Genomic DNA, 27730 nt, shown 5'->3' with positions numbered 1-27730 from the left:
CGCTCGGACCCCGCGGCTATGAAGTGGCCCTCGGGGTCTCGGAGCCCGAGATCCCCCGGGGAGGAAGGCGTGCGCGGCCCAGGGCAGCACCCTGGGGGCGCCGGGGCCGGGGTTTAGGAGCCGCCGCCCGAATGAACCGTGCCGGGGACGATCCGGACTCGCCGCCTCAGGTCAGTGACCCCCCGCGGCTCCCGCGGGCACCGCAGCAGCGCACAGAGCCCCTTTATGCGTCCCCATCAGTACCCACGCCATGTCCTCCCGGGAACGCGCGCGCGCGCCTGTGTGTGTGGCTGTGTGGTTGTGCGCGCAGCGGAGACAGCTGGAAAGGGGGCCGGAAAGGCCGGGGCTGGAAGCCGCTGCTGGCCGCGCGGGGGCTTCCAAGCGAAACCTGGGTGATGCTTGCCCTCCTCAGTCTAGCAACAAGGGAAGGGCTGGTCCTCAGGAGCTTCTAACAACTGGTCCAGGCTCTTAGCTCTTCTGTCCCTTTGCACTCAGCAGGTGGTTCCTGGTGGCCCAGATGAGTCAGGGCCCGCATCCCCGCTGCACCCCTGCTCCCTAGCAGTGATCCCCAAGGACTCTGAGGCTCCGGGCACTGTCACGTGAACTCCTAGGGGACCCCCGCTCTGCAGCCGTGCAGCTCTGCTGGGAGCCCTAGGGGCTGCGGGGCAGCAAGGTGGCGAAGGGTCCTCGGGACCTTCAGTACAGCAAGGAGGCATGAGCAAGTTCACCGCCCACTCCTCTGCACTGGGCTCGGGCCTGAGGTCCTGATTCCTGCAAAGCCAGGGCGGGCAACTTCCAAAAAGGAAGCTGAGGGAGACGGACGAGGAGAAGGAAGACACAGGAGCTAATAGTGCCAGCGAAAGCAGATGACAGCCTGGTGCCAAGCGGCTAAGGTCAAGAACCCCCCCCCCCAGGCCCAACACACACACAGACAAACACCCAAGTAAGGCTTTGACCAGCCCCCCATCCCCTTCCTCACTGCCCTGGCCTGGGCTCGGCCACGCACGGTTCTGATGGGTTCCCGTGGAAGCCAGGGCCGGGCGCCTCTGAGGGGTTCCGATGCGCAGGAGTCTGAAGGTGGCCTCCGCTGCCAGGTGCCAGCCCCGTGCTGGTGGGGGCAGCTCTACCTGCGTGAGTCCCAGTCTGGGTGGGGTACCCGCTGGGACCCTGTGCCTGGGTTGTGTGGCACCCACTGTGTAAAAGGTCTGGTTGGATGAGGATGTCCCTGTGCATGTAGTGCTGTGAAGTCACTGTATGTGTGTGGCACACAGCTCCTGAGTCACTGGGGTGGAGGGGCCTGTGGCCTCACGGGACTGTTGCTCTAGGGTTTTCTGAGATTTGTCTCCTGTGCCTCCTGCCCGCCCCCCGTCTTCTGCCACTAGCCACCAGAGACAGACATCTCCTCCCAGAACCTGCTTAGTGGTGACCATTGGCTTTACCGGACTTACATCAAGTCCCCCCTTTCTTCACATGGAATGAAGACCCTGCCCCATCAGTCCTGCAAAGAGGCCCTCCACTCTGCCCTCTGTGCCTGGCACTCCCGGAGGTCCTGGAGCCACGTGCCACTTCCCGTTTGGTGGGAGCAGGAGGCCTTGCTAGGACTAATGGAACACAGAGGGTTGGTGGGATTGTGCCCCACTCAGCCCAGGAGCCACGTGGCTTGCTGGGCCCATTCCTCTCCCTGACCCATAGAGGCCTGGGGACCACTCCCTGTTCAGGCATGTTGGCAACTCATGTGTACTGGGTTGAATATGTTCATATAAGTTTTCTGGGTGAGCAGGCACTAACCAGTCTGGGGCAGGTGAACCACTGACATGGACCGTTTCCAGTGACAAGACTGGCACCTCTGTCAGAGACCGGGGCTCCGGAGAAGGATGCCCGTGGCTGGCCCTGCCCCCTGCCCCTTGCCCCGGGCCCCTGCTCAGAGCTGGGTATCCCGCGGCAATGTCTGAGGGCTGAGAGGACTGTGTCGGCTGACCGCTGCTGGTCGTGGAGCACAGGGCATGGGGCAGGCTGGGAGCTTTGCAAGTGCGACAAACGCAGAGCATGAGCTCCCAGAGAGGCAGGCTCCAGGACTGAGGAGGCTGCTGGTTTAGTTTGGCCGGAAAGAGGGATGAGCTGGCACAGAGATGCCCAAGAGCTCCCCTCGGCTGAGAACCGGGGGAGAAGAGAGGCAGGACTGAGGAAGAGAAAGAATCCGGGAGAGTCCGAGGCAGGCAGAGGAGCCCGCGTGAGGCAACAGACAAAAGACACCGAGGCACGCTCACAGAACAACAGAACGGAGGGAGGCCCAAAGGCGGGAGAAGCCCGGCTGCTCCGGAGAGCCCTCCGCCCCAGGGCCCCACATCAGCGGTCATCCACCAGGGCAGGGAGGCCTCTGGGGGGAGCAGTCAGACAGTCTCCTGAGAAAAGCTCTTTCTACGGCTGTGACGAATTCCAGAGTAGTTCGGAGGCAGGCGTGAAGGCAGAAGGGGGACAGGCTGTGAGACCCACGTTCATCCCTCACAGCTAAGGGCTCCCAAGCCCTGGCCCCCGGCCCCCGGCCCCCGGCCCATCTCCCCTCCTGGTGCTGGGATACAGTGGGATGAGAAAGGGTATGGAATCTGGGGAGGCGTAGCATCTGGGGAAAAGGATAAAGGAATACCCTTCTTTGTGCACCCCCAGGCCTCTAGGCAAGAAGAGCTTTGGGGGCCCTGCTGCAGAGCGTCAGGGTACAGGGGAGAGGGCGGTGCAGAGCCCAGGCTCACGGCCAGACCAGGGTCCTGTCTCAGCTCCTTCAAAGACAGGCTGAGCGGGCTCCGTGAATAACGGGGCGCTCCAAGTCCTGGTCGCCCAAGTCCCGGAAACTGAGGAACCCTCCTCTCGCCGGGCTGCTTTTATATGAAGTGCTAGATGAATGTTAATTTAATGTCTCATTTTTTATACCTCCCCCATATTCCTCCGAGATCTGGGCGGCTCTAGAATTAGAGCAGCGATTCCCTGGCCAGCCCTGGAGGCCGTCGCCTTGGCGCCGATGCAGGGTCTCCCCTCTCCCAGGGACCCCACCTCCAGCCTCGTCCTTCTCGAGGCCCACCTGGTACAGGCCTCTGTCGCAAGGACACTCTCAGTGTCCCCTTGCTGAACAACAGCAACAACAATGTTTTCCTGTCTAACTCACGGTGACTGTAATTTTTCCAATGTAATTATTAGCCAGTGCTTGTCTAAAAAACTTCATGCAACTTGCACGGGCTCCAGATCTGCACCCTCTTCTTATCCACGCTGGAAGATGTCTGGGTGCACACAGACACTGTCTGAGCACCTACTGTGTTCCAGGCTGTGGGGCAGTGCCGGGAACACAAAGCATCAAATAATCCAACATCAAGGTTTTCTATTTAGCTTTGGAAGGGTTGCGTGGGTTGCTTTTTTCTTTTTCTTTTTTTTTTCTTTTCCTTTTTTTTTTTTTTTTTTTTTGCAGCTACAGCAAATTTACTTTTCTAATGAGGTTTCGCTCCAGCCAATATTAAAATGAGTCTGCACTGCCTGCACACACCAGCTGACAGCAGGGCCAGGAGCCTCCCAGCCAAGTGCCTGGCAGGGATTAGGGCTTTGCCACCGACAAGCCCAAAAGTGGAGAGTCTCAGTCTGGATTACCAAGGGTGGATTGGATTCGGGACACACCTTGCCCACATGGCTGTGGGTCCTCAGCTCAGTGTTAGAGCCACGCGCGGGGCTTCTCTCCCCTTGTACGTGGGTAGTGTGAGTTGTTTTTGCTGTTCTGCGAAGGACAGAGGTGTAGAGGGAGCCGAGAGAGCAGACGCAAGAAGGCAGGGCCTTGGGTATTGGGGGTGGACCAGGCCTGAGATCGAGGCTGGGTTCTGCTGATCCTCCCCGACTGGTCACCCCTTCACCTCTTCCTTCACGGCCGCCGCCTTGCTTTCTTCCTATGAGGCACTTGGGCAGGCTGGCCTCTGAGGCATGAGTCTCTTTCATCTCAAGACTCCAGGCTATTCATTTGGCCACCGTTCAGAGCCCTCCGAGCCCAGCACTGGACGCGGGACGGGCTGCCCCGCCTGCAGGGTGGGCAGTTCCTCAGTCTTGCCAGCCACATGTTGAGAGCTCAGCAGTCGCATAGGGCGAGCGGCTGCCACCTTGGGCAGCATGGGCACGGAACATTCCCCGCATCACAGAACGTTCCACCGAAAGTGCCCCTCTAGACTTTAGCTGGTGTAGTGAGGTGGCCAGGGGCACGGATTCTGGAGCTTAACCGGCTGGACTCAAAGCAGAGCCCCAGCTCTGCCACCTACTACCTTGTGGCCTTGGGACATTACTTAACCTCGCGGCGCCTCATGTTTCTCATCTCTAAAATGGGGGTAATAACAGGATGTTTACGAGGAAGGAATGAGTCATCCCAGTTAATCAGAGTAATCACCCAGAGCATGCAATAAATAGCAAATGCTTTGCTTAGCAATTTTTATTGTTCATGTATTTAACAATTCCCTTAATGAACCTTTATTGAACAGCCTGCTTTACGCCAGATGCTGGGGCTGTCGGTAAGCAGTGTGTGATCTTGCTGCTCTCGCTGATCCTCCCTCGGTTTCCTCACCTACAGTGGGAATGTGGCCGATAATCACCCCTGCGCCGCGCACCCCGTGTCTCGGGAAGGAGACGGGATGAGGACCGCATCCTCCTTTGTAAGGGAGCATTGCCAGAGAAACAGGGGTTAACATTTTTGGAAGCAAATTCAACTGCATTTCTACTTTATTGGAACCACTCTCACCAAAAAGTATTTCCCAAGCCCCCGTGCTTTCAAAATAAAAGAAGCAAATGAGGTCCCAGCTACTACCAGCATCTTGTTGAAGGGGCGGTGGGGTGGGGACTGGAGGGGCCTTTCCCGGAGGTCCCCCGACCCCTGGTCCTGAGGGAAGGGGGCTGGGCAGCCACTGCTCTGGCAGGACATAAGTCCAGCCAGCGGGTCTGGGTTCTAGTCACACCGTGTCAGCAACACACCATAGGACGGAGCCCTAAAGGGCCTCCCTTTCCTCATCAAAACATGAGGAGCACAGAGCACGTGAACACTCCCCCCACAGTTATACCACTCATTGGTAAGCTCCCTGCAAGTGCCAGGAGCAGGAGGCGGGAGGAGGAGGGAGCCTGCGGCCAAGCCGCTGGGGAGCAGCAGGGAGGAGATGGCTCTGCGGAGCGAGAACTTGCCGTCGTCACAGCCAGTGGACAGACAGGGGAGGCTGTCTAGCCTGCCAGGCTTGTACCACAGTTAGGACTCTGTGACTCTAGGTTGCCTCCTTCTTTTTGTAGACAAGGAATCCGGGGCTCAGAGAGGTTCCGCTCCTCTCTCAGGTCACACAGCCCTTTAGTGCCTTGTTCTGGAGGGCGACCTGAGTCTCTGGCAGGACGGCGAGATACAGAGGCCAGCAGGGCAGCCGCCCTGAGGCTCGGGGCTAAGAGGCTGACACTGAGACCCCTGGGCGCCCGCCCCCGGGCTGGGCCAGGCCTCCTCTCCCCTCCTGTGGCGGCCGGCCCCGGGAGCCAACCTAAACCATCTCTGACAGGGCTCCAGGGAAGACCAGATCCCTCAGGCCGCAGGCGACGCATTAAGTGTACATCCAAAACCTTAATGAAATCAGTGCATCATCAGCCTGCCGTGGCGTGTCCGTGCATGCTCTGACCGGAGCGGTGAGGTCAGCCCGCAGGTCGTCGGGCTGGGCGAGCGACTGGGGGCCCCTGCAATGGGTTCTGCGGCTGTCTGGCCTGAAGTCCTCTGGGTCCCCATTAGTTGATTGGGGGTCCCTTCAAGGGTGTCCTCTGGACCGTCTGCAGCCCAACATCCCCCCCTCCATGACCAGCATCCTGATGCCCTGGGAGGTAAGTGCCAGCTCCCAGAGGGGAGAGCTCTATGTCACCTGGGAGAAGAAGTTAATGGAATCAGGCCACCCTAGCCAGCAGGTCACACGAGCGACTTTCAGGAGACACCGCCTTCGTGGGGCAATCCTGGGCGTAGATTTAATGCCCACAACTCTGTCCCCGGGGTGTTGCTGACTTCTCCCCTGTCACTTCATGCATAGCACAGAGCAGAAGGGACAGCCCCTCATTCCACGGGGAAGTCCTGGCCAGCACTCCCACGGCGCCCAGCGGCGCAGGCCCAGGACCCGCGCTGCCGGGCAGCAGATGGCTCGTGCCACCAGCCTGCTTCAGTTGATGTACAGCCTCTGGGCGTGGTATTTTCTTTTTCCTTCAGTTTCTGAATTTAAGCTGAAGTATTACTCGCCTAACTCATCACTTATCGATATTAACTTCCTCTCCGATCCGTAAATCTCTCTTTGTGGGAACAAGTATCCCAGCTGTTTGCAATCTCCTCCCCTCCCCAGGCGCCGTGACTGGGAGGCACAGCGGGCCGCTGTGTGTGTGTGTGTGTGTGTGTGTGTGTGTGTGTGTGTGTGTCTGCGTGCGCGTGTGCGCACACGCTCAGCCCTGTCCTGCTCCTTCCCGGCAGGTGCTGCCCCAGGCAGGCACTGTTGCTGTTTCTCCGTGGTGACCCTCCCACATGACGGCCAGAGGAAGGGGCACCCAGCAGGCCCACCTGACTCCACCCACAGGTGCCCTGCCCGGCCCCCTGCAGAGAAGGCCTTCTGATCCCCCAGCTCAGTGTCCCGGCCTCAAGGGGTGTGTCATTGTTGAGGAATCTAACCGGACCTTCTGGGTGACAGGTTTTTTATTTTTTAGTTTTTTTACTGTGGTTAAAATGAAAACACATAACATAAATTTTACCATCTCAATCATTTTTGAGGGTTCAGCGGTATTAAGCCCTTTCATATTGTTGGGCAGCCGTCCACGTCCAGAACTTGTCGTCTTGCCAATCGGAAAGTATCTGTTAAACAACAGCGTCCCACTTCTCCGCCCCCGGCGCCAGGTAACCGCCACTGTACTCTGTCTCTCTGAGTTGACCGTTTTAGGTACCGCCTACAAAGGTCCTCCCGTGACCTGGCGTATCTCGCTCAGCACGACGTCCACAAGGCTCAGCCCCGCCGCAGCATGTGTCGGGAGTTTCTTCCTTTCTCGGGCTGAATAGCATTTGATCGTATGCATATACTGCATTTTGTTTATCCAGTTGACAGGCTCTTTGATGCCAGGCCAAGAGCAAAAAGTGCTCAATAACTCTGGGTCTCCCCACTCGCCCTTCGCGCTCAAGGGGTATCAAGGCAGGGGCCCGGCAGACCCCCGGGTGCTCTGAGTTCACGTGCGTACCGGGCATCGCGAGCACAGAGAGGAGAGTGGTGCCAGGTGCGGCCTCTGGTTGCTTCCTTCACCGCCCAGGGCTGACGGAGCATCCTGAGTGCCTAGCGCCTGCGTGGCATCCGCAGGATGAGTGAGTGCACCTGCCCAGTCCTTAAAGGCCCAGCCGCAGGAGCTGGGCCGGTGGGGGCAGTGAGGGGAAGAGCACTGCAGGCGGAGGCGACGCCCGCTCTCTGCTCCTGGCCCCTCCCTACCCTGCCACCTTCCTGAGACCCTGGGACAGAACCCTGTCCCTTACTCCCTGAACGCCCCCCGGGGCCTGGGGCTCCGGGTGACCCGACAAGCCCTGTGGATGTGGCGAGCCTGCCTTAGCATGTGCCTTTGCGGCGCTCGGCTCCCTCTCAGCCAGCCACAGCCGCCCTGCTGCCGGCGGTGTAATGCACGGCCTGTAAAACCCAGCGTCAGCGTGCCTCCCCACCGTCCGGGGGCCGAGGCCGGGGCCGCGACTCGCCGCGTGCGCGCCGCTGGCCCTCGTAGGCCGGGCTCCCCCACGCAGCCCACCTCCAGCACCTTTCGTCAACGGCTTCGCACCCAGGCAGCAGGGCTAGCTGACTCCACAGGAGGACCCTGAAGGACAGCGCAGGAGTAACAGAGTTGGTGGCGGAGCTGGGGACAAAAGGGCAGGAAATGACAGGGCCCAGGGGCCTGCGGCCCTCTCCCCTGCTGACGGCCACGTCGCAGCCCAGGGCCACGGGGGAGAGTCTAGTGCTCCCACCGTTCTGGAGGCAGGAGAAGAGATGAAAAAGTGAGGCCTGGCCTTCAGAACCCGCCAGTCCTTCCCTGAGGGTCGGTCTCTGGGCAGGGACACAGGGGTCATGGGGGGCAGGAGGAGGGGCGTGGCAGGTGTCCGAACGCCAGGGCAGGCCCAGCTGTCTGCCTGTAGCGAGGCCTTTCGGTCCCCAGCTCGGTGCCCAGGTCTGCAGAGAAGGGACGGGGCAGTGCGCACCCAGCAGGCTGTGCCGAAGCCACGGTGGGAAACCTTAGTGCAGGTGCCAACCAGGGGTGGACAGCGGGGCAGGGGAGCTGGGCCGGAGTTCCCGGTTCAGGGCATGGCCTCCCCACACACGGTCAATCTCCCTTCTCTAAGTGCTTCGGCCACTGCGCACACAGCCCGGAGCCCAGTCTTGGCATGGCCTCACCCTTGGAGAGAAGACTCTGCTGGACAAACTGCCCCAAAGACCCGTGAGCACTGACCCATTAGGGGCTGAAGCGCCCATTTCTCTCCCTTTGTCTTCCAGGCACTTGGAGTCAGCTCCAATGTAAAACCAGGCGGTGGTGGTTATAATTACTCTTCTATTTTATATTAGTGAAGCTTTGAGTGCAAATTGTGTGCCAGGCCTCATGCTAGAGTTTTCCATGGGTTCCCTCATATGATCCCCAAAATAGCTGGTAAGAATTACAGATAAGAAAATTGAGCTATGGGTGTAGCTTGTGCTCTGTGTCGGGCCCCGGACCTTGGGCCCTTTGGTGGGACCCAAATACAAGTCAGGTCTGGAGCCCCCAGAGGACCCCCTGGCCCGGAGCTGGGACAGAAAGGAAAACGAGCAAGTGCACAGCAGTTGGCGGGGTTGGGCGTTGCCGCGTGGGGCCCTGTGAACAGCCAGGCCCGGGCAGGAGCGCAGCCGGAGAAGCTTTCCAAGAGCTGCACAAAGCCCAGGAGTCTCACCTGGTCAGCACCCTCGCCCAGAGCCACATAGTCACCAAGGGAAACTGAGGCAGAGAGCGGCCCGGACGACAGGAGGGTGGGAAGGATAGTGCCGTGGGGGCAAACTGTCACTGGCTGCTCACACCCTCCCTTCCCCCAGAGCACGGCTATTATTCCAGCCCACCCCCACTGCAGACCCTTTGCCGGGGCCAGACCCCCCAGGTTTCCCGGTCTCCTTGCCCTCCGGCCTGCCGGGGTCCAGGGGGCACCCGTCAGCACGCCCTGTGCCAGGCGCCACACTTCAGGTCCACGTGACGGCCGGCCCTCGACCCCCGGCTCCGGCAGCCGTCTCTCTGGGCCTCCTCTGCGGGTCAGGCGGACAAGACGAGGGCTGTGCCCCTCCCGGCCCCCAGATCCGAGGATGCTAGGGTGCCCTGTCTGCCTGGCCCTCCCTGTGCCTCCCCACCCCTGCCCGCACTGGGAGCCCGCAGAGAAGGAGGCTGCCCGGGGCTCCTGATGCCGCCTGCCCACTAGCAGCTGCTGGTGAGCTCGTCTGGCCCCTGCTGTTCATCTCCTACCGAACCCGCTGAGGCCGCGCTCCTGCTCCCTCCACCCCGGCCCAGGCGGGCGTCTGTGGTGGCCTGTGCCACTTGGGGCGGAGCGCCACCTGCAGACCCTGAGCGGCCCCGCAGCCCTCCCTGCCCCCTGGCTCTGGGGTGAATAGGAATACCACCTACAGGTGCTGTGCTGCCCTGCAGAGGTTAGAGACTGCTGTGCACGGAAGGTAGAGAGGAAGCAGGAGAGGGTAGAGCGTGGGGGCGGGGCCTGGCAAAGAGCCTGCAATGCCAAGCTAAGAATGTTGCTGTGAGGGAGACACAGGGGGTTCTGAGCACGAGCAAGTCAGTAGGGTGGGTCAGGCAGAGGGGTGGACTCTGAGGAAAGGCTGCAGCGGGAGGCCATGGAGCCAAGGTCTGGCCTGGGCCAGTACGGGAGGTGGCCTTCCCAGGGCCTGGCGGCAGTGCGGGCCAAAGGCCCTGAGGCCCGGCCGATGACAGGAGGAGGCGCTGGGACAGCCCAGGATTTCCTGTTGCCTCCGAGACAGGTGGCAGGAAGAGAGAAGCCTTGGGTGGGGCGGTGTGCCCAGGAAGGAAGACGATGGTGGGACTTAGTCGCATTGAATGTAAGGTCATGATGGAATATGCCAGACAATAAAGGAGGCATAACAGCTCCACACTGGATATGGAGAAACTGAGGCCAAGAGAAATCCAAAAACCTCTCCCTGAATAAGGCCGGCGTTAGCCCTGGGGATGGGAGGCGTCCCTCCTGAGCACCCCGGCCGCCCCCCCTCACCGCCCCTGCTCTGTGGGTGAAATGGGACCCCAGCGCCTGTGCCCATCCTGCCTCCCAGCAGCCAGAGGTGCAGCAGCGGGTGGGGGTGGGGGGCTTGGAGAGAAGCGGGGCGAGCGGACGCTCTCCCAGTCCTTTCCAGGCTGGTAATTACAGCCGCTTCGGTTTATTGGCACCGATAACGTGCCAGATAGTTTGTACTGATTTTTTTTAATTATCCTGAAAACCTAGCGAGGAAAGCACTGTCTTTACTCCCGGTTTACAGAGGGGCAAACCAAGGCCTGGCGAGGTCCCCTTACCTGGGCCAGCTGCAGAGGAGGAGGGGCTCTCTGACTTTGGGGACCCTCCCCGGCCACCCCTGAGGCAGAGGGGAGCAAGGGAGCTGGGAGGGGCCTGACGGGAGGCTGTGACGTCAGAGGCTCTGGCGGGGGGTGGGGGCAGCTAACAGGAGCTGAGAGTCGACAGGTGACCCGGACTTTCGGTTGTGCTGGGCGGACTCTAAGGTGTCCCCCCACGGCCCCTGACTGCTGCTGTCCGTGCCTTTGTGTGAAGGCGTCCCCTCCGGTGGGGATGGCACCGGGGGCAGACGTGACGGGCCGCTGCTCCCCCACCCACATTGGGGTGTGCAGGACCCCGTCTTGTTGGCTGATGTGCTCTGGATTCCCTCCTCGCTGGCGTGAGGAAGCAGTGGCCACACTGGAGAAACCCACGAGCCAAGGAGCTGCAGGCGGCCTCTGGGAGCTGAGGGCGGCCAGCGGCCCGCAGGACGGGCCGCCCTCATCAGCCCTGTGACCACCAGGCTGGGGACTCTGCCCATAGCCTGAGCAGGCGGAGAGCAGGCTCTGGCCCGGGCAGCCCGCTGGGGGCGAGGGCCGCCCGGCCAGCACCCAGCCTCCTGAGACGCGCTGAGCAGAGGCCCCTGCTGAGCGTGCTGGGCTCCAGACCCTCAACACTGAAGATCAGAGATGCATAGCTTTTCAAGCGAAGCATGTAATGACCTGTTAGACAGCAGTAGAAGATGCATGCGCTTGTTTTGGGAGTGGTGACTTTCTTTTCAAAAAGCTGGTAAGGACCCTAGAATGGGCCTGGGGCAAGGATGGAAACAGAGTGAGGCAGGAGGGTCCAGCCCAACTGCCACCTGGGTGCAGGGGTCTCTGCAGGGACGGCTCCCCAGCCCCACAAACTCCAACGCCAGCCGTGACTGTCACTGAGTGGCCATGTGCTGCCCTCTGTCAGTCTGACTGGGCCTGTCTGCTGCCCTGTGGGTGTTAGCACGTTCCTGCTGAGCACCTTCCCCCACCCGGTCCTGCGCAGCCAGGCCTCACCCCAGGACCCACCGCATGGGGGCTTTCCCTGGGCTGGGGTGCTCCGTGAGGTCTGTGTCCCAGGCTGTCTCCCTGCCGCTGCGCCCTGCTCCGCCCGCACTCCTGAGGAGCTGGGCCATCTGCGCGCCCCAGCCGAGAGCAGCAAATGGTGCCCCCCAAGACGAAGCCCCCCGTGTTTGCTCTGAGGACCTGCTGCATGAAGGCTGTGAGGCACGGAGGCTGTAAGCTGCTTGATTCGGGGAGCTTCAGGAGAGCCCGCGTGGCCAGCCCCCTGCTCTCCGCCCTCCCTGCAGTGGGCCCGGATGCACTTGTACTTGCACAGCAGCGCAAGGAACCAGACCCCGATCTTCTTACTGAACCAGAATCTAAATCAAATCCAAAGGCTGTATCTGGGGAAAGGAAAGTCAGAGTAAAAGAGAAACAAAGGAACTATCTAAAACAAACAAACAATGAATTGACACTGTTGGGCGGGAAGAAAACTAAAGTATATACACATGCTTTGCACCAAGGCTGAACTGAATGAAGACTTCCCGTTCCCAAGCCCTGGGCCTGGTTTTCCAGTTAGAAGGGAACCAGGTGGTGCGAGATCTGCGATCCACACCGCCACCGCCCTTCCCAGCACAAGTATCCAGGCGTGAGAGCCCGCAGGGCCGGGGCCAAGAGGCAGGACACAGGCCTCCCCAGGGTGGGCCTGCCTCTCCTCGGCACTGCACCCTGGATGCAGGGTGGGAGTCCCCCTGCAACCCTCTGCCTGGACTCCCGGTGGCAGAGCAGTCTGGGCCCAGCAAGTCAAGAAGCTCGGGCCCTGAGCGTGGCCTGGGAGACCCGAGGCAAGCGCTGGGTCTGTAGCCAGGGAGGCAGCGTGAGGCGGGGCTGCACCAGTTCAGAGTCCAAAGGCCTGAGCTTGAGCGGTCCTGGTGACGATCAACCCCAGGACTTGAGCTGATCACGCAGCCCTTCTAAGCCTCAGCTTCCTCATATGTGAAAAGGAGGTCCCCCTGCCTGCCTCCGAGGGCGGCTGTGAAATCAAAGGACCAGACTTGGTGAAAGCCACGAATCCCACTGGCCCCCCGCCCAGGGACCTTGCCGAGCAGGCTTGCAACCCCAGCTCAGCAGCCCGCAAGGGCCTCACTTCACCTCTTGGAGCGCAGTGAGCTATTGGAGCCCTGTCCCCTACTCTCGCCTCCGCGCCAGGGGCGGGGCAGGGAGGAGGAGGAGAGGAGCCTGCAGATGGCCAGCGGAGCAGGAGCTGGTGGCCCGCAGCCAGGGCCGGGCGGGGGTGGAGCGAGCAGGCGCTGGCCAGGGTGGCAGGAAGACAGGACTGCGTTAATGAGGTGTGGGTTGGCCAGACCGGGAGCTGATTAGCTCTGGCACTGGGCTTTTCCTGAGCAGAGGCAGGAGAATCAATGCTAATCCCTTCATCCATTCAGGGTTCCTGCCGATCCCTGGGACAAACCCTTGCCTCCCTTCGATGGGGGCTGGAGCTGCAGCCTTGACTAGCACCACCGCGCATCTTCCTCTAAAATCTCCCCCACGCCGCCTCCCATCCCCGCGTCCCTGCGCCCGTGCCCAGAAGGTAGTGCCTTCCCCAGGCCACACCCGTCCTCTCTGCTCCTGGGCCCCCGCAGGTCTCATCCGCCCTGGGGGACTCCAGTGCTCAGAGGACAGAGGAGGCTGATTTCCTTCCCACATGCAGCGGAGGCTCTTAACCAGCCGCTCGCGGCTCCCTCCCTCTGCTCAGCTCGCTGACCGCTCTCCTGCCCTCTGCCAGCTCCAGCAGGTGTCTGCACAAGTGTGGAGCTGTGCACCCCCGCCCCGTGGCCCCTTCCTGCCCACGCTGGGCGGCGGGTCCCATGCTGGCGCAGAGTCCGAGGGTCCCTAGCATCTGTTCCCAGCCTGTTTTCAAAGGTCATGCTCGTGGGACTCACCACGGAACAGTATACAAGCCATGAGACCTGGGCTGGGGAGAAAGAAATGTGTTGTTTCCATGAAAACTAAGCCGAATGCTCTCAAAAGACTCCAGAAGTGAATGGGGGCAGGGGAGTCCTTCAAATTAGGTGAGAGTACTGGTGGGAAAAGTTATACAAATTCTAAAGGATACTGCACTCAGGTTGCACATCAAGTGCCCCTCAGGTCTCGGCTCACTTTAAAGAAATCACCGTGGAGGACGCGCACAAAGGCTCGGGTGACTCCGGAAACGCCAGGCAGAGCTCGCCCGCTGACTGTCAGCCCAAGAGCCAGCCAGGGCGAGTGGTCCACAGGGGGTGGGGGAATGGCTTCATATCGTGCCATATAGGGGACGTCACACATGGAACTCTCGCCTCTTTAAATGTTGCTTAAGTCGAAACATGTATCGCAGGGGTGTGTCATTGTGAAGGATTCTTCACTTTAAGACTCCTTTGGCTAATGAACTAACTTTGAGTAACATGGCTTTATCATCTGCCAGAGAAAAGAGTCTTGGGTGGTCTCTGAGCTTGTTCATAGGGGACCGTCAGCGCACTCATACGCGCATGCGCACTCAGTCTCTGCCGCCTCAGTCCTTGTACACCTGACGGAGCTGGGAAGGCCCCTCCCTGCGGCTCCCGCGGGGCTGGGAGGCCGCCTCGGCCCCGCCCTCGCTGCTGCGCTGCCCTGGGGACCCAGCGCACTGCCTGCCCACTCCAGGCCCTGAACTGTTCCCCTGTTGACTGGAATTAAATACACCTCCTCCTGGGGACCTGGGGCGTTGGTGACGAGTCCGCTTGAACACCTGCAGCCTCGGTGGAAAGCATCCCGTGCGTTTGGACTTGCCCGGCTTCGAAGCGCACCCCAGCCAGCCCGGCCTCCCTGGGGCTGACGCCTGGCTGGCTCCGTCCCAGCCTCGGACACCTCAGAGCCTTCCTGCCCGGCCCAGACACTCCCCAGCTCTCGTGCTCAGCTCGTGACACCGTAAAACCCCTAGATTCCTATAAATAGGTCTTTCCAGATGGCCAACTTCCCTGGATAATTGACCCTCAAATTATGACCGAGTTCCATGGACAGCTCTTATTTCGCCCTCTTGCCTTGACTTTGTCCTTCAATGCCCACCTGATCCCCACTTTTACCACGTAGGACCTTTCTTCATCCTCACGGATCCCTACCTGTTGCAGAACTAAAAATGCAGTCGAATTCTTCCAGTCCAGCCTCCATATTTTAAAGAAGAAGGTACAGGCCAAAGAGGACAGACGCTGGGTCCCCGTTCCCCAGGGGAGCCCCCAGAGCACTGTCCAGGCCACCTCTTCCCTTCTCCCTACCATGGCCGCCCAGCGCTCTGCTCTTGTCTGTAAACTACCACAGCACCTTTTCCACACTCCGTCCACCCCCTCTACAGCCTTCCTGTGTGTCCCGTGGAGCACCCGAGAGCACCCGGGGTGGGCGGAAGCACTTCCTCATGTCCACACTTGGTCAGCGACAATGGCGGCCGAGGCTGGTCACAGGTACGAGTGACCGCAGTGGACCCTGGATCCCCACCGTCACTCATGCTGCCTGCGTAGTGGCCTTCAGCCACACCTGGTCACCCCCACCCGACTTTCTCCAACACCTCAGGCACCCTGCCCTTGCCCCCGCCCACCTCCTGGCTTCCAGGTGGACTCCAGCCCCTCTTCCCTCTGGGTGTTGACTCTCCTGCCTGCTCCCACCAAAGGCCCAGGGCAGCTCCGGGGTCTGTGGTAGATGCAGCCCACAGGGCTGACCCCGGGGCCACAGACACACTGCCACCCTTCCTCCAGGCGCAGGCAGCAGGAAAAGGCCATGCAGAGCTGGGCGTCCCTGCTGCCTCACCTCGGACTTGGGCCTCGGATCTGAGGCTGGGGCAGTGTTGCCACCCCACCCCCAGCCCCAGGCCCCTTTCCCCAGGACCCCCGCTGCCCCAGGCCCCTCTCTCCAGGGGCCCCAGCCCCAGCCCTCCAGGCCCAGGCGCTATTTCCCACAAACCACCCCCTGGGCCAGCTGGCTTTCTTTAAGACGGGGGGCTCTCTCTGTTCTACTTAATAACTGCCTGGTAATTAGCTGCACGATTTTGCTACTATGCTTATAATAGCCTCCATTAAAGTTATGGGATTTTCAAGCCGTAATGACTTCCACAGTAATTAATGCACAACTGGGTTTATTGCTAAGTTTATTTTTAGAGTTTTCCTCCCTTATCCCCCCTCCCTTTCCTTTCGTAGATCTCTTGACCAGAGAGAAAAATGGAATGGAGCTGTCCCTCCACGGCCCCCTCACAGCCTTGCCCCTGTCCTTCTCCCGTGCCCCCCTGCTCCCGACTCTAGGAAGGTGCTGGGACTGCGTTGAGGCGGCCTCGTGGAGGAGGGTGGCTCCATGCCAGGGCCTCTCTGTGCCCCGTGCCCACCGTGCGCCTGTCCCAGTTCAGGCTTTCTGGGGCCTGGACCCTCCCTCCGCATGCGCCTGACGGCAGCCCAGGGCCAAAGGGCCTGGGGTTATGTCTGGCCCCTCCACGTCCTATCTGTGACCTTGGGTGAGCCACTGGTCCTTGCTGACCTCCGGGAATGCCACGTGAAAAACCCAGGGTCGTTGTGGTACTGAGCGTGGACTGTGGAGGGTCGCCTTTGGGCGGCACAGGAGCTCCCTAGCAGCCATCGTCACTAATCCAGCCCGGCAGGCCGGCCAGCAGGAGGCCGAGCAGTGCCAGAGCGGAGGGCGTGGCATGGAGGGGCTGCCTGGGGAAAAAGAGGGAAGACAGCTCAGTGAGTGTGCGACAGGCAGCAAGTGGGGTGTGCACATCGAATTGCCTCAAAGCTCCACTGGGAGCCACTGAGAACCGAGAGGAAAACCAGCCAGGCCGAAGATCAGCCAGCCAAACTGAGGCTTCGATCAGCCCCATCAGTGGTCTCGGAGGAGGGGAATGGTGGCTGGGGCTAAGGGTGTGGCATAAGACCACCCCACTCATTGCGCCCAGCACAGGAGACCCAGGCGGGCCTGGAGTGGACACTGGGCTCTGTCACCTACTGGGGCCGTGGAAGAGGTGTTTGTAGAAAGCACAGCACACACACACCAGCATTATTCTCCCCGTTCTGGGCGCCCAGTGCTGGTCTTTGCCTGGAACCTTCAACCCCACCAGGCCTTCCATTCCCTTGAGGAAATGGGGGGCAGCCCGTCTGCCTCTGCCTACCAGGGCACTGGAGGCAGAGCAGGGCTTCGGGGGGTGACAGTGAGGGGTTGGGGGCATGCTGGGGACCTGGGACACGGTGCTCTTTCCTGGAAGGCAGTATCTGGCTCTTCCACAAAATGTCAGAACTATTTGGAGCAAGGGCCAACCAGGAGGGGAACACACTGTTTTCAAATGTGGGGACCAAAGCAGCCCTCCATAGCTCTCAGCTCTGCCAGAGATGGAGAGCGCAGGCAGCTGGCCCCTGAGGGCCATCATGCTGGCCTCCGCATCATGTGTGGTGTGCAGCTCGGGAGGAGGAGGAAGGAGAATATGACGTGACATTTTCCAGGGTGGTCCTGGCCCCTGTGCGTGCTGTCCCTGTCACACAAGAGAACAAGCCCCCGAGGAGGAAGCTGCCGATCTGAGGCCACCTGGGCAGGCTCCCAATCCTCACAAGGGGGCACCTCTCCGGGGGCCTGCTGCCGCCGTTCCGAGTACTGTCCCCCAGGATTGGCTGTCCCCACTGGCACCTCCTCTTCTCCTGGCTGATACCCGCGCCAAGCCCAGGCTCTGCCCTATGCAGAGCGGCTGCGCGGCAGGAATTTCCTGTTGACATCGACAAAGGGAGGGCCCTTGCAGTGCTGCCTCTCAGGGCCTGTCCCCCAACATCTCTTTTCTGTCCTCAGAGGACTCACCCCAATGCTGACCCCCTTACCCAGGTTATGAAAAGAACACCGGGGCCAGACTTGCAGACAGGCCAGGCCTGAGCCCCCAGTCCGTGCACAGCAGGAGCCAACCTGAGGGTTTTCTGGGTGCTGACTTATGTTACGTCTCAGAATCGTCTTGTAAAGTAGCTGCTGATAGTGCCCCACTTCACAGATGAGGAAACTGAGGCACAGACAGTCGTTATAACTTGGCAGAGGAGCTACGGCTTGCTGGTGGCAGAGTGGGTATTTAAACCAAGGCAGGTGTGTCTGGAGTCCGTGCCCTTGGCCTCTGCGCCCTGCTGAGCACACAGGGTGTGGCGGTGCCCCGTCCCCATTTCTGCAGGGAACAGGGGTCCCCCACCCAGACAGGCAGGCGGGGGAGGTCCCCCGGGAGATGGCGGCCCGGGCTGCGCTGGCCCTGCTGGACGCCGGCCCCCGCCCAGGTCTCTGGCCATCCTCTTCCGCTCTCTCTTGCAGGTGTGCACTTCGCAGGGTTCCTGACCGTGCACCGGAACAGCCACCCCGACTCTGGCTGGGCTGGACTCTGCAAACCTGCTTCCGCAATGGGTGGGTTGTGAGCGCTGGTAAGACCTGCTAGCCAACATTCGGCTGCTCTGCTGTCCCGTGTCTGGCCTGTCCGGCCCATTCCTGTTCTTTTCTCCCCTGTGCTCCCCACTGTGCTGCCACCACCCCCCCGCCCCGGCCGTCCCTCTCCCGACCTTGCCGCTGCTCAGGTAACGAGGAGCTGTGGGCCCAGCCAGCCTTGGAGATGCCGAAAAGACGGGACGTCCTTGCAATAGTCCTCATCGTGCTGCCCTGGACACTGCTGGTCACCGTGTGGCACCAGAGCACCATCGCGCCTCTGCTCACGGCACACAAGGGTGAGCCCCCGGCCCGGCCCGGGCCAAGTGTCAGTGACGAGCGAGATGGATAGGGCTGACAGAGTTATTTTCACCCACCAGGCAGCTGGGCGGAGGCCGAAGGATGAGCCGGGCCAATGACCTGGCCCAGCCAGGAGGCTTGGCCCCTCTGGGAGTCTGATGAACACTCCCCGCCCTCCCCTGCTGCGCACACACAGAGACCCGTGTGCAGAACTCTGCGTCCAGTTCCAGGGCATGCAGAGGCTGGGAGCGCTCCCAGCAGTGGGAAGGGATGGGTGAAAAGCACCCCTGGCCTGCGTTGTGTTTTAAAATCTCTCAAGGAGAGGACATGAGGTGCCCCTTTTCCTGGTTAGGGAGCCCGGACCTAGTCCAACCTAGTGAAAACGGGCCTCGCCGGAGGAAACGGCCCGCGAAGCCCTTGACAGAGAATGGGGCCGAGTCCCAGCTTCCCCGCCCACAGGCTGCCTTTCCCTCCGACCCCGGGATCCCTGTGGCCCAGGACCTTCCACTTGCCCACACTTGATCTGCTCCCTCAGGCCTAATTCTTCAGTCACGCTCCTCTCCCCGCTGCACTCCGCGCGCCCGCAGACCCGGCGCCCAGGGCAGCAATTCTGCCCCGGAAGGGGCACAGGGTGGCACCGGGAGCACGACACACATGAAGGCGCCCAGGCCCACCTGGGCGAGGGAGGCGACCAGGGCCCAGGGAAGGGCCTGGGAACTCACACGTGGCCGTAACCCCAAGTGACCAGGATGCAGGCAGTGGCCGAGTCACGGTCTGAGGGTGGGCTGCCCCACGTGGCCACACGCCTGGCCCTGCTCGGCCCCGGCGGTTCCCGCAGCTTCCGTGAGGGAAGGCCACGCTGAACATCACTAACTTCCGCTGCCAATGCTGGGTCCCTGGAGCTGTCCCCCTGACAGTCGCCCTCCCCTCCCAACGCCATATCTGGTGCCTGTCACTTCAGAACTGTTGCTCTTCTACAACTACGTCACCCCAGAGGGGTCAAAACTACCACTTGTAGAAGGACATGGCATCACGTGGCTTCCATTCTTGGCAGAGCTCTAGGGCCAGGGATGTGAGGCTGTTCGGCAAAGCGCCGCTCTTGCTGCCCGCGGACGAGGAACCGGCGCGCTGTCTCCCAAAAGCGCGCCAGGAGGGACCAAAGCAAAGCTGCAGTGAAGTAAAAGTTAGGGATCCGGGGGGGTCCTTTAGGACCCAAAGGTCGCAGAAGCCAAGAGGCCAGCGGGAGGGGCCACGTTGGGGCTGTGGCCGCGTCTGATGCACAGAGGGCTTCCCCAGGGTACAGGTCCCCGATTGGGAGCACTTGTGCGGCAGAAGGTTGCAGAGAGTGGCTCTGAATCTCCCTCCCAAGTCTCAGCTCCCAAAACTTGACTGATAGCAGGATAGATAAGTCCCTCGACAGCGTGGTCAGAACCCCACTCATTCATCCCTCTTTCCTTAAACTTGTTCTCTTTTCACAGTTTAACCCAAAACTCCTCCAAAATGTAGCCTCTGACCGACTGCCCCCCTGCTAGTCTCCCACCCTGCCCCACACACCTGGCATCGCAGCCACAGCCGCAGAGCGGGCTTCGGGCTCCTGCTGTGCACCTTGTTCCTCCTCCTGCCTGTGCGCACTCCCTGAGAGCCACACACAGGTCTTCCTCTGGGTTCATCTGAGGTCATCTCCTCCCAGGGCCCAGGGTCAGACCTCACACACACGCCCCCACACACCCCATGTGCTGCTGACGCCAGTGAGAAGGAGGGGAAGCCACAGAATGGCCTCCCTGGGGCCGCCCATCAGCCCTTTCATGTGATTGCTCATTGCGTCCTTTCCACACTTGCATGAAGCCATGAGGAAGTGGGGCCGGCTCCTGTCCTCTTTCCCCACATCAGGGAAGGACCGGAACTGCCTCGCGGTGTCCTGAAACCTTCCCTCGTGTGGAACCCTTCATCCAGGCTATAGCTCAGCGAAGGAGGTGCTGTGGGTTGCCCAAACGGAGAAACCAGAAGCGAAGTGGCAGAGAACTGGGCAGCGTCTGCGCCCAGGCACGAGAGTCCTTAGGTCTGTCCCCGACCATCGTCACCTCCTGCCGAGATAGTACAAGAGCGGTGAGGGCCGCACAGCTGTTCAAACGGGAAGACGTAATGTGGGGAGAAGGGGCTGTTAAGAACAGGACCGCCAATGGCTGCGATTTCTCCTCCTGAGGGACTACCAGCGTCACCAAAGGGGAAATGGCCAGCATGGGAGGAGAGCGCGGTCAGTGCAGTGGGGAGCCGTCGTGCCTGGGAGTTTCTGCCAGAGGCCAGGCTTCTGCCCGTTCTTACACAATGCCCTGCAAAGACGGAGGTGAACATCGGCTGGATGCGGGGACAGCTGGTGCCCGCAGGACAGTCAGCCTCCCGTCAGTCAATGAGTGTTTCCAGGACGTGAAGGTTAGGAGGCCGACGGCCGACCAGCAGAAGCACGAGAGCAGGGCGCCGCCCATCCTTCGTGTGTGCGCCAAACTGTGGAAACATCGGAAATCGGGAAGGGCACGTTCAGAATTCAAAACTGTCTTGAAAACTTTGGGCAAAACCCTGGAAAACAATGTAGTAGTTAAGTATTAAATTTTGATGAAGGTGCAAAGGACAGATTGCATACGTCCAGGAGGGAAGAGGCCCTACTTGAGGAGGGGGTTTGTGAGAAATCAGGGAGAGGAACCTCACACTCAGCGTCCACAGTGCGCGTGCACCACGAAAGCACTCGCCCTGCTCTTGGGCACTGGGGTGTGTACCCCACAAGGTGGCAGTGCCATCAGCACTGGCCAGGTGAGGGGGCCACGAGGGGGGTGAGGTTCAGAGACTTCGTCATATAAAACGCAACACACTTAGACACGGAAGGTGAAACCTTGGAATCTGCCCGGCCGCAGGCAGCCAGGGGGCTGTGAGACGGCGGCGGCGCAGAGGTCGCCTCTGCTCCCTGGGGAGTCAGAACTAGGGAAATGCCCGAGAATTTCAGGACGCTGCCACTCCCGTCAGCTCCGATGGGCCCCGCGCAGGGATCTGACAGCCTACCTGAGGGGAGCGGAGGGCAGGTTTGGGGGGCAGGGTGGGCGGCTTCCTGCCCAGCACCTGCGGCAGGGCCAGCTCGCGTCCCCACATCGCCCTTCTCCCAACCCCGCAGATGAAGGTGGTGACCCCAGGCGCGCCGCCCCGCCGGGCGCGGACCCCAGGGAGTACTGCATGTCCGACCGGGACATCGTGGAGGTGGTGCGCACCGAGTACGTGTACACGCGGCCCCCGCCCTGGTCCGACACGCTGCCCACCATCCACGTGGTGACGCCCACCTACAGCCGCCCGGTGCAGAAGGCGGAGCTGACGCGCCTGGCCAACACGCTGCTGCACGTGCCCAACCTGCACTGGCTGGTGGTGGAGGACGCGCCCCGCCGCACGCCGCTGACGGCGCGCCTGCTGCGCGACACCGGCCTCAACTACACGCACCTGCACGTGGAGACGCCCCGCAACTACAAGCTGCGCGGCGACGCCCGCGACCCACGCATCCCGCGCGGCACCATGCAGCGCAACCTGGCGCTGCGCTGGCTGCGTGAGACCTTCCCGCGCAACTCCAGCCAGCCCGGCGTGGTGTACTTCGCGGACGACGACAACACCTACAGTTTGGAGCTCTTTGAGGAGGTGTGGACCAGGCAGAAGGCGGGGAAGAGGTGCGAGGAGCGGGGCCTCTGGTGTGGGAGGTGAAGACGCTCCTGCCGAGGCCGGGCCTGCTGTGAAGGGGCCCTTTGGGTAGGGTAGGGACCGTGGGAGCCGAGCAGGAGGGCGCCAGGCTGCAGGGAGCCCAGACTGCAGGGAGCCAGCCGGAGCAGGGGTGGGGGTGGGGGGGTGGGGGTTGGAGGCCGGCCGAGGGCTTCAGCAGCCCCTGCGACGAAGGGAACCGAACCGGGCCAGGGCAGGAGGCCGTGCTGGAGCGGCCAGACCGCCGCGGCACTACCGCGGAGTAGAGGTGCTGTCTGAATAAGCTGTGGACCAGTTTCAGGGTCCTTTGGCTTGGTGGTCCTGGTCTTTGGGAGAGCAGAGAGGGAAGGGTCAAGTCCCAAATTAGGAAGACACAGGTGTTGCAGCAAGGAAGACGGGGCGGCAGCGGGGCGCGTGGAGAGGAGGGAAGACCAGCCGGCTTGAGAGGTCCCTCCGCAGGGGCATGTCGGGAGACAGGCCTGGCCTGAATCCCCAACGTGGCCTCGTACGGCCATGAGCCTGCCGCTATTGACATGGCCTCCCATGGGATGGGGCATCACTCCCCATCAGCAATCCCAGGTGTCCTGACTCTGGGTCCCCCTTGTAGATGCGCAGCACCAGGAGGGTGTCCGTGTGGCCTGTCGCCTTCGTCGGCGGCCTTCGGTACGAGGCCCCACGGGTCAACGGGGCAGGGAAGGTGGTCGGCTGGAAGACAGTGTTTGACCCCCACCGACCGTTTGCAATAGACATGGCTGGATTTGCGGTCAACCTGCGGCTCATTCTACAGCGAAGCCAGGCCTACTTCAAGCTGCGTGGTGTGAAAGGAGGCTACCAGGAGAGCAGCCTCCTCCGAGAACTGGTCACCCTCAACGACCTGGAGCCCAAGGCCGCCAACTGCACCAAGGTAAGGCCCTCAGTGGAATGGACAGCTGCAGCACAGTCGTTGCTGAGCCCGCCCAAACCTTCCCAGCAGGTCAGGGAGCAGGACATGAGGGCCTCAGCACAGCCCTGCAGAGAAGAATGGGCCTCGAGCCACGCCTTCCTACAACGCCCGCCAGGAAGGGGGCTCGCCACCTGCCCGCCAGCCACACTGGAGTCCGGCAGGGAAGTGAGGAGGGTGGCGATGAGTGAGGCAGAGCCGAGGACGGTGTGCCCTCCCTCGAAGGAGCTGGGCTCCGTGACCTCCCGCCAAATACATGAGCATGTATGCGCGCACATGGACACATACCTGCGCACAGTGTAACTAGTTTGACCCTCCCCAGCTAGGGCCCGGGCCCTCATTCGGCTGAGCAGAAGGCTCCTGAACAACTTTCTCCTGCTCTAGAGAGACCCATTAAGAAAGGCAGAGGAGGATGAGAAGCAAGAAAACATCCTCAGATTCATTTGTCTATTTTTCTGTAGTTTTAGTCTTTCTGTTTCCAGCAGCTATTTTGAATGCATGCATGTGCGAACGGTAAGGGTGAGGGGGTAGGTAAAAATTAAAAACAATGGAGAAAATCCAGATGGACCAAGGACAGAATGGAGGGGCAGGAGACACACGTGCAGCGTGTGAGTGGGAGCAGGAGGTGGCGTGGTGAGTTCAGGGGCCCGCCCCACGTTGTTTCATGTCTGGGCACACAGATCCTGGTCTGGCACACGCGGACAGAGAAGCCGGTGCTGGTGAACGAGGGGAAAAAGGGCTTCACTGACCCCACTGTGGAGATCTGAGCCCAGGATACAGGTACGGCCGGGCCGGGGGCAGAGATGCACAGGGCAATGGAAGCCAAGTTCGGACACAGAATAAAGCTGCCAAGACTTTTCCTCTTGGTCGTTAATTGTAGAAGGACAGACAGGGAAATACTAGTAAGAGTGGAAGAGGCATAGCTGAAGTCCCCTTCCCACTGTGCTGTCGGGAAATTAACAGCGGCCACAACATCCCCCACCACTGGGTCCTTCTGCCACCAGTCCTGGAAGGCCCCTCCTTCCGGACTCGCCTGACAACCACCGTGATTCTGGCCACGGCACTTGTCCCATTGCAAGGCACTGCTGTGTGCTTTCCTAGGCTGTCTTGCCCTGTGGATTCCTCTTCGGTCATGGTGCTGTGACAAGGACCCTCACTCACTGCCCCCACCTCATTTGGCATGTCCGCGTGTCTCTCAATAGTAACAATGTAGTGCAGTGGTCAAAGCTGGACCCCAGAGCCTGGTTCAGGTCCTGGCCTACCACTTTCCCCCACTTTTCCCCCTTTCTTTTCCTGGGCTTCAGTTTCTTCATCTGTAAAATGGGTTGTTGGGGGTGCCAAGAACAGTCTCTGGCACATAAGTCCTAGGTAAGTATTGCTGTTGTTTCATTTTTTAAAACCCTCTATGCAAGTGGGCCACGGGAACTGCCTACATTTTAGAGGTGAAGAAATGATGTTCAGAAAAGCTAGCGAATGAAACGAACTGTGCCAGGAAATTGGCAGAGCAGGAGTTTCCTCTGGGCATGTCTGTGTCGTCACCGCAGAGGTGGGAGCTAAGACAGTGGGACACACCTGGACTCTAGCCTTGGAGTTTGGTGGCAGCTTCTGGGTCATATTTGCAAGTGCCCTGCCCACCAGGGACCCCCGCGGTGTCCGTCTGCCTGTGTCGTCCCCTGAACTTAACGCATTGGCTGGGCCGGTGCTGCGGAGACCCTCAGCGCCCGAGCCCAGCCCCGCCTCCCGCTCCAGGTGCTGCAGGAGCCCGCCCCGCCTCAGGCTGGGCTCTGTGCAGCCCTGTCGGGGGCTAAGGGTGGAGTAGTTTGGCCAGACTGGCCCCTCGGACACCCGCCTCACCCACTGCTCCTCTCCCCTTCACAGGAGCCTCTTCTCAGACCCTGCTCCTGGCCTTCCATCCTCTCCCCGTGGCTGATGGCCCCTCCGAGGCAAACTCCAAAGGAATGGCCAGCACCCTCTTTTCTATGCCGGGGCTTCAGAGAGAGCCCAGCCTAATGCCAGGACAAAGGACGGGGAACCTAAAGCACAGAAATCCCAGACATGTTGTTCTCTTCCATCCAGCGTGCCCAGGCCCAGCTGCGAGCCCCGCCCCCGAGCCAGCTCGCCGGTGCCCCGCACACCTCCCCAGAGCTTCCTGCATCGACAGGCCCGCAGGAGCAGACGCGCGGGGCTCACCCCAGCCCCAGAGGGGTGCTGGCCTGGGAGGGAGGTTAAAAGACTCGGTAGACAGGTGGAGGGTGACCCCCGCCCGGCTCCCGGCTTCCGGGGTCCAGCCCAGCCTCATAGGCTGGCCGGCCAGAGAATCCTGATGACCAGAGGCAGGCCCTGCCCGGGTGTCAGGACCCTGTCCCCTCCTCGGAGAGTTGCTCCCAGGTACACGTGCCTCTGTGGCTTTCCTCTCATTCCTGTTCTGTCTTTGATCCCAAGGGGCGCCCAGCCCTGCATGAGGGGAGCCTGGGCCCTGCCAGCAGGCTCCCCCTGTACCTCAGGCTGTGGTGGGAGAAGAGCCCTTTCCTCTGGCCCCGCCCCTCAGGCCTGCTCCTGGCAGCACAGAGAAGCAGGTGGGCCCTCCAGCCAGCACAGGAGACGGACTGACCTGGACTAAGACCACGTGGGCCCCTATGCCCACACTGCCACCCCCACTGCCCACTGGGCCGCAGGGCCTTCGCCTGGGCCAGGACGGGGAGGGCAGGAGCCCTCTTCCTGAAGCCCTTGAGAGCCACAGGCCTCAGGGGCTCCCTGAGCAGGGGCAGGAGAGGGGGAAAGAGGCGGGAGGCGGGGCAGGCCCAAGGCTCTGTCCCGCCCCTGGTGTGGGGACCGAGATTTTGCATTAGCCAAGGGATTGATGGAAAAAAGGCAGAGATCATTTGGACACTGAGCGGAAAGGAGACCTGAGCACATTTTACTTTGGAGATCACTGTATTCTAAACACAAAAGGGAAAAGAAAATCTCCCTTCCTCCTAAGTGAGGAGCCTGCAGAGCAAGCCGCCTCAGGTCCAGCTGCGCCCCTTCCTCCCCAAAGAACAGTGCTTGCGCCCGGCAGCCCCGCCCACCGGGAGGAAAGGGGGTCAGCCTCCCCAGCTGCAGGAGGGGTCCCTGGCTTTCGGACTGGGGACAGGGCCCCCTGGTGGCTGTCACACTCACGCTCCTGAAAGTTGGAAGCACAATTTTCCTCCCACGTGGAGGAAAAGGGAAGGCTTGAGCCTACTGAAGGTGTTTATTTTTAACTGCTAACAGCACCCACTTCATTTAAACTCACAGGACCAGTCTGAGGACCACTGAGAACCCACTCCTGGGTGGGTGGGGGATAGGACATAGTCCGGCAACTTGAACATTCAAAAAATAGCATTGGCTGCCTGTTTTGAAATGGACTGAACTGACCACAGCAGTCATGAGCCCTGCTGCTGGGATCACACCCCCGGCAGCCCTGAGCCGCCTCGCAGGACGTTCCCCAGCCTCTTCCATTTGCTGTGTTGCTTTGGAAATCCAGCCCTCAGAACCAAGCCGCGTGGCCTGGGGGAGAAGGGAGGAGGCAGGCCCAGGGCACCCATGCAGTGAGTGAAGGAGGTCAGGCCCAGGCTCCGCTGCATCCTCACTGAACCCGGCCCCGAAGGCCCAGGTGAGCTTGGCTGCTCTTAGGCAAACTTCTCAGCTGGGGAGGGGCAGGGGTGGGGGCGGGGGACCCAGGGCTCATTTTCAGGAAATTGATAATGAACAACAAAATGAGATATTTTCTCTCTTTTATTATTTTTTGGGGGGCAGATGCTAGTTGTTTTCACCCAATATCCTCTTCTAGCTGCATGTGTATTTATTTATAATCATAACCTGGTAGACAGCAGTCCTCACCTTTGCTGGGAATGAGTTCGTTAGAAATGAGAATTGGGTCCGTGACGACGACTTGTTTTCCAAACTCAGCCTGCTCCCTGCTCGCCACATGGAGGAGTGAAGCTGGGGGCTGGGCGTCTCAGCTAGAGACGGGGGTGGGTGGAGCCTCGCAGCTGCACCATCTGGTCTGTTTTAATTTAACTGTATTTAATTTGTTTTCACAATTAAAAGTCAAATATGGTTTTTAACAGTCCTAACGCTCCTCCTCCCTGCTTTATTTTATTTCCCTTTATTGCTTTAACCCTGCACCAAACGTCTCTCTGTGAGAGGGCTCCTGGGAACGGCATCACTCCGGCAGCCCACACAGAGAAGAGCCAAAGCACTGGTCTTCGCGGAGCTCGCCTTCTCTGCAGAGGATGTGGATGGATGACAAATCTGTAGCATTTTAGCTGTGATCTGGCCTGGGGACAAGGATGAGGCGGGGGGGCGGGGGGGCGCAGAGTGAAGCTGTGGAGAGGACCTGTCCACTGCACAGGGTGCTCAGGAAGGCCTCCCCGATCAGGTGCCATCTGAGCAGAGCAGCAGCATGCAGACATGCCATCATCCAGGTCGGAGCATTCTAGAATGCAGGGTTCTCTGCCCGGTGGGAGGGTGCTTAGTATGTTTAAAAAGGAGCAAAAATGGCAGTGTGACTGCAGTTGACCGGGAGAGGCGGGAGGGGTCAGGGAGATGGGGGAGACGTGGAAGGAAGGGGAGGCAGCGGATGTGTTGGTTGGTCCTGGGAACCTGGGTTAAATGTTGGCTTCTGCGAGTGAAAAGGGAAGCCGCTGGAGCGTTTGGAGCAGAGGACGGACACGATCTAACTGGCCTTGTAGAAGACTCCCTCCACTTTCGGCACCGACAGTA

The 27730-nt window shown here is 60.7% G+C and overlaps 1 protein-coding gene across 4 annotated transcripts; it reads left to right on the top strand.

Moving 5' to 3' along the window:
* Window positions 1–27020, top strand: B3GAT1 (beta-1,3-glucuronyltransferase 1). 4 transcript variants are annotated; one of them, XM_054587510.1, is made up of 8 exons: window positions 1–170; window positions 17914–18003; window positions 18171–18317; window positions 21479–21987; window positions 22652–22707; window positions 22791–22948; window positions 23665–23764; window positions 24863–27020. In XM_054587510.1, the coding sequence occupies exons 2-7, from the start codon at window positions 18000–18002 to the stop codon at window positions 23730–23732; spliced, it is 942 nt and encodes a 313-aa protein (XP_054443485.1). In that variant the 5' UTR covers window positions 1–170; window positions 17914–17999; the 3' UTR covers window positions 23733–23764; window positions 24863–27020. The 4 variants fall into 4 exon arrangements, with proteins under 4 accessions (XP_054443485.1, XP_054443482.1, XP_054443477.1 ...); XM_054587507.1 differs by having other exon boundaries at window positions 21479–22016; XM_054587502.1 differs by having other exon boundaries at window positions 22652–22948.
* Window positions 27021–27730: the final 710 nt, after the last annotated feature.

The sequence above is a fragment of the Pteronotus mesoamericanus genome, unplaced genomic scaffold (assembly GCF_021234165.1).
Source record: "Pteronotus mesoamericanus isolate MK-2021 breed Mesoamerican mustached bat unplaced genomic scaffold, CSHL_Meso_final contig_123, whole genome shotgun sequence".
NCBI classification, from domain to species: domain Eukaryota; kingdom Metazoa; phylum Chordata; class Mammalia; order Chiroptera; family Mormoopidae; genus Pteronotus; species Pteronotus mesoamericanus.
This window is presented reverse-complemented; position numbering and strand designations above follow the sequence as displayed.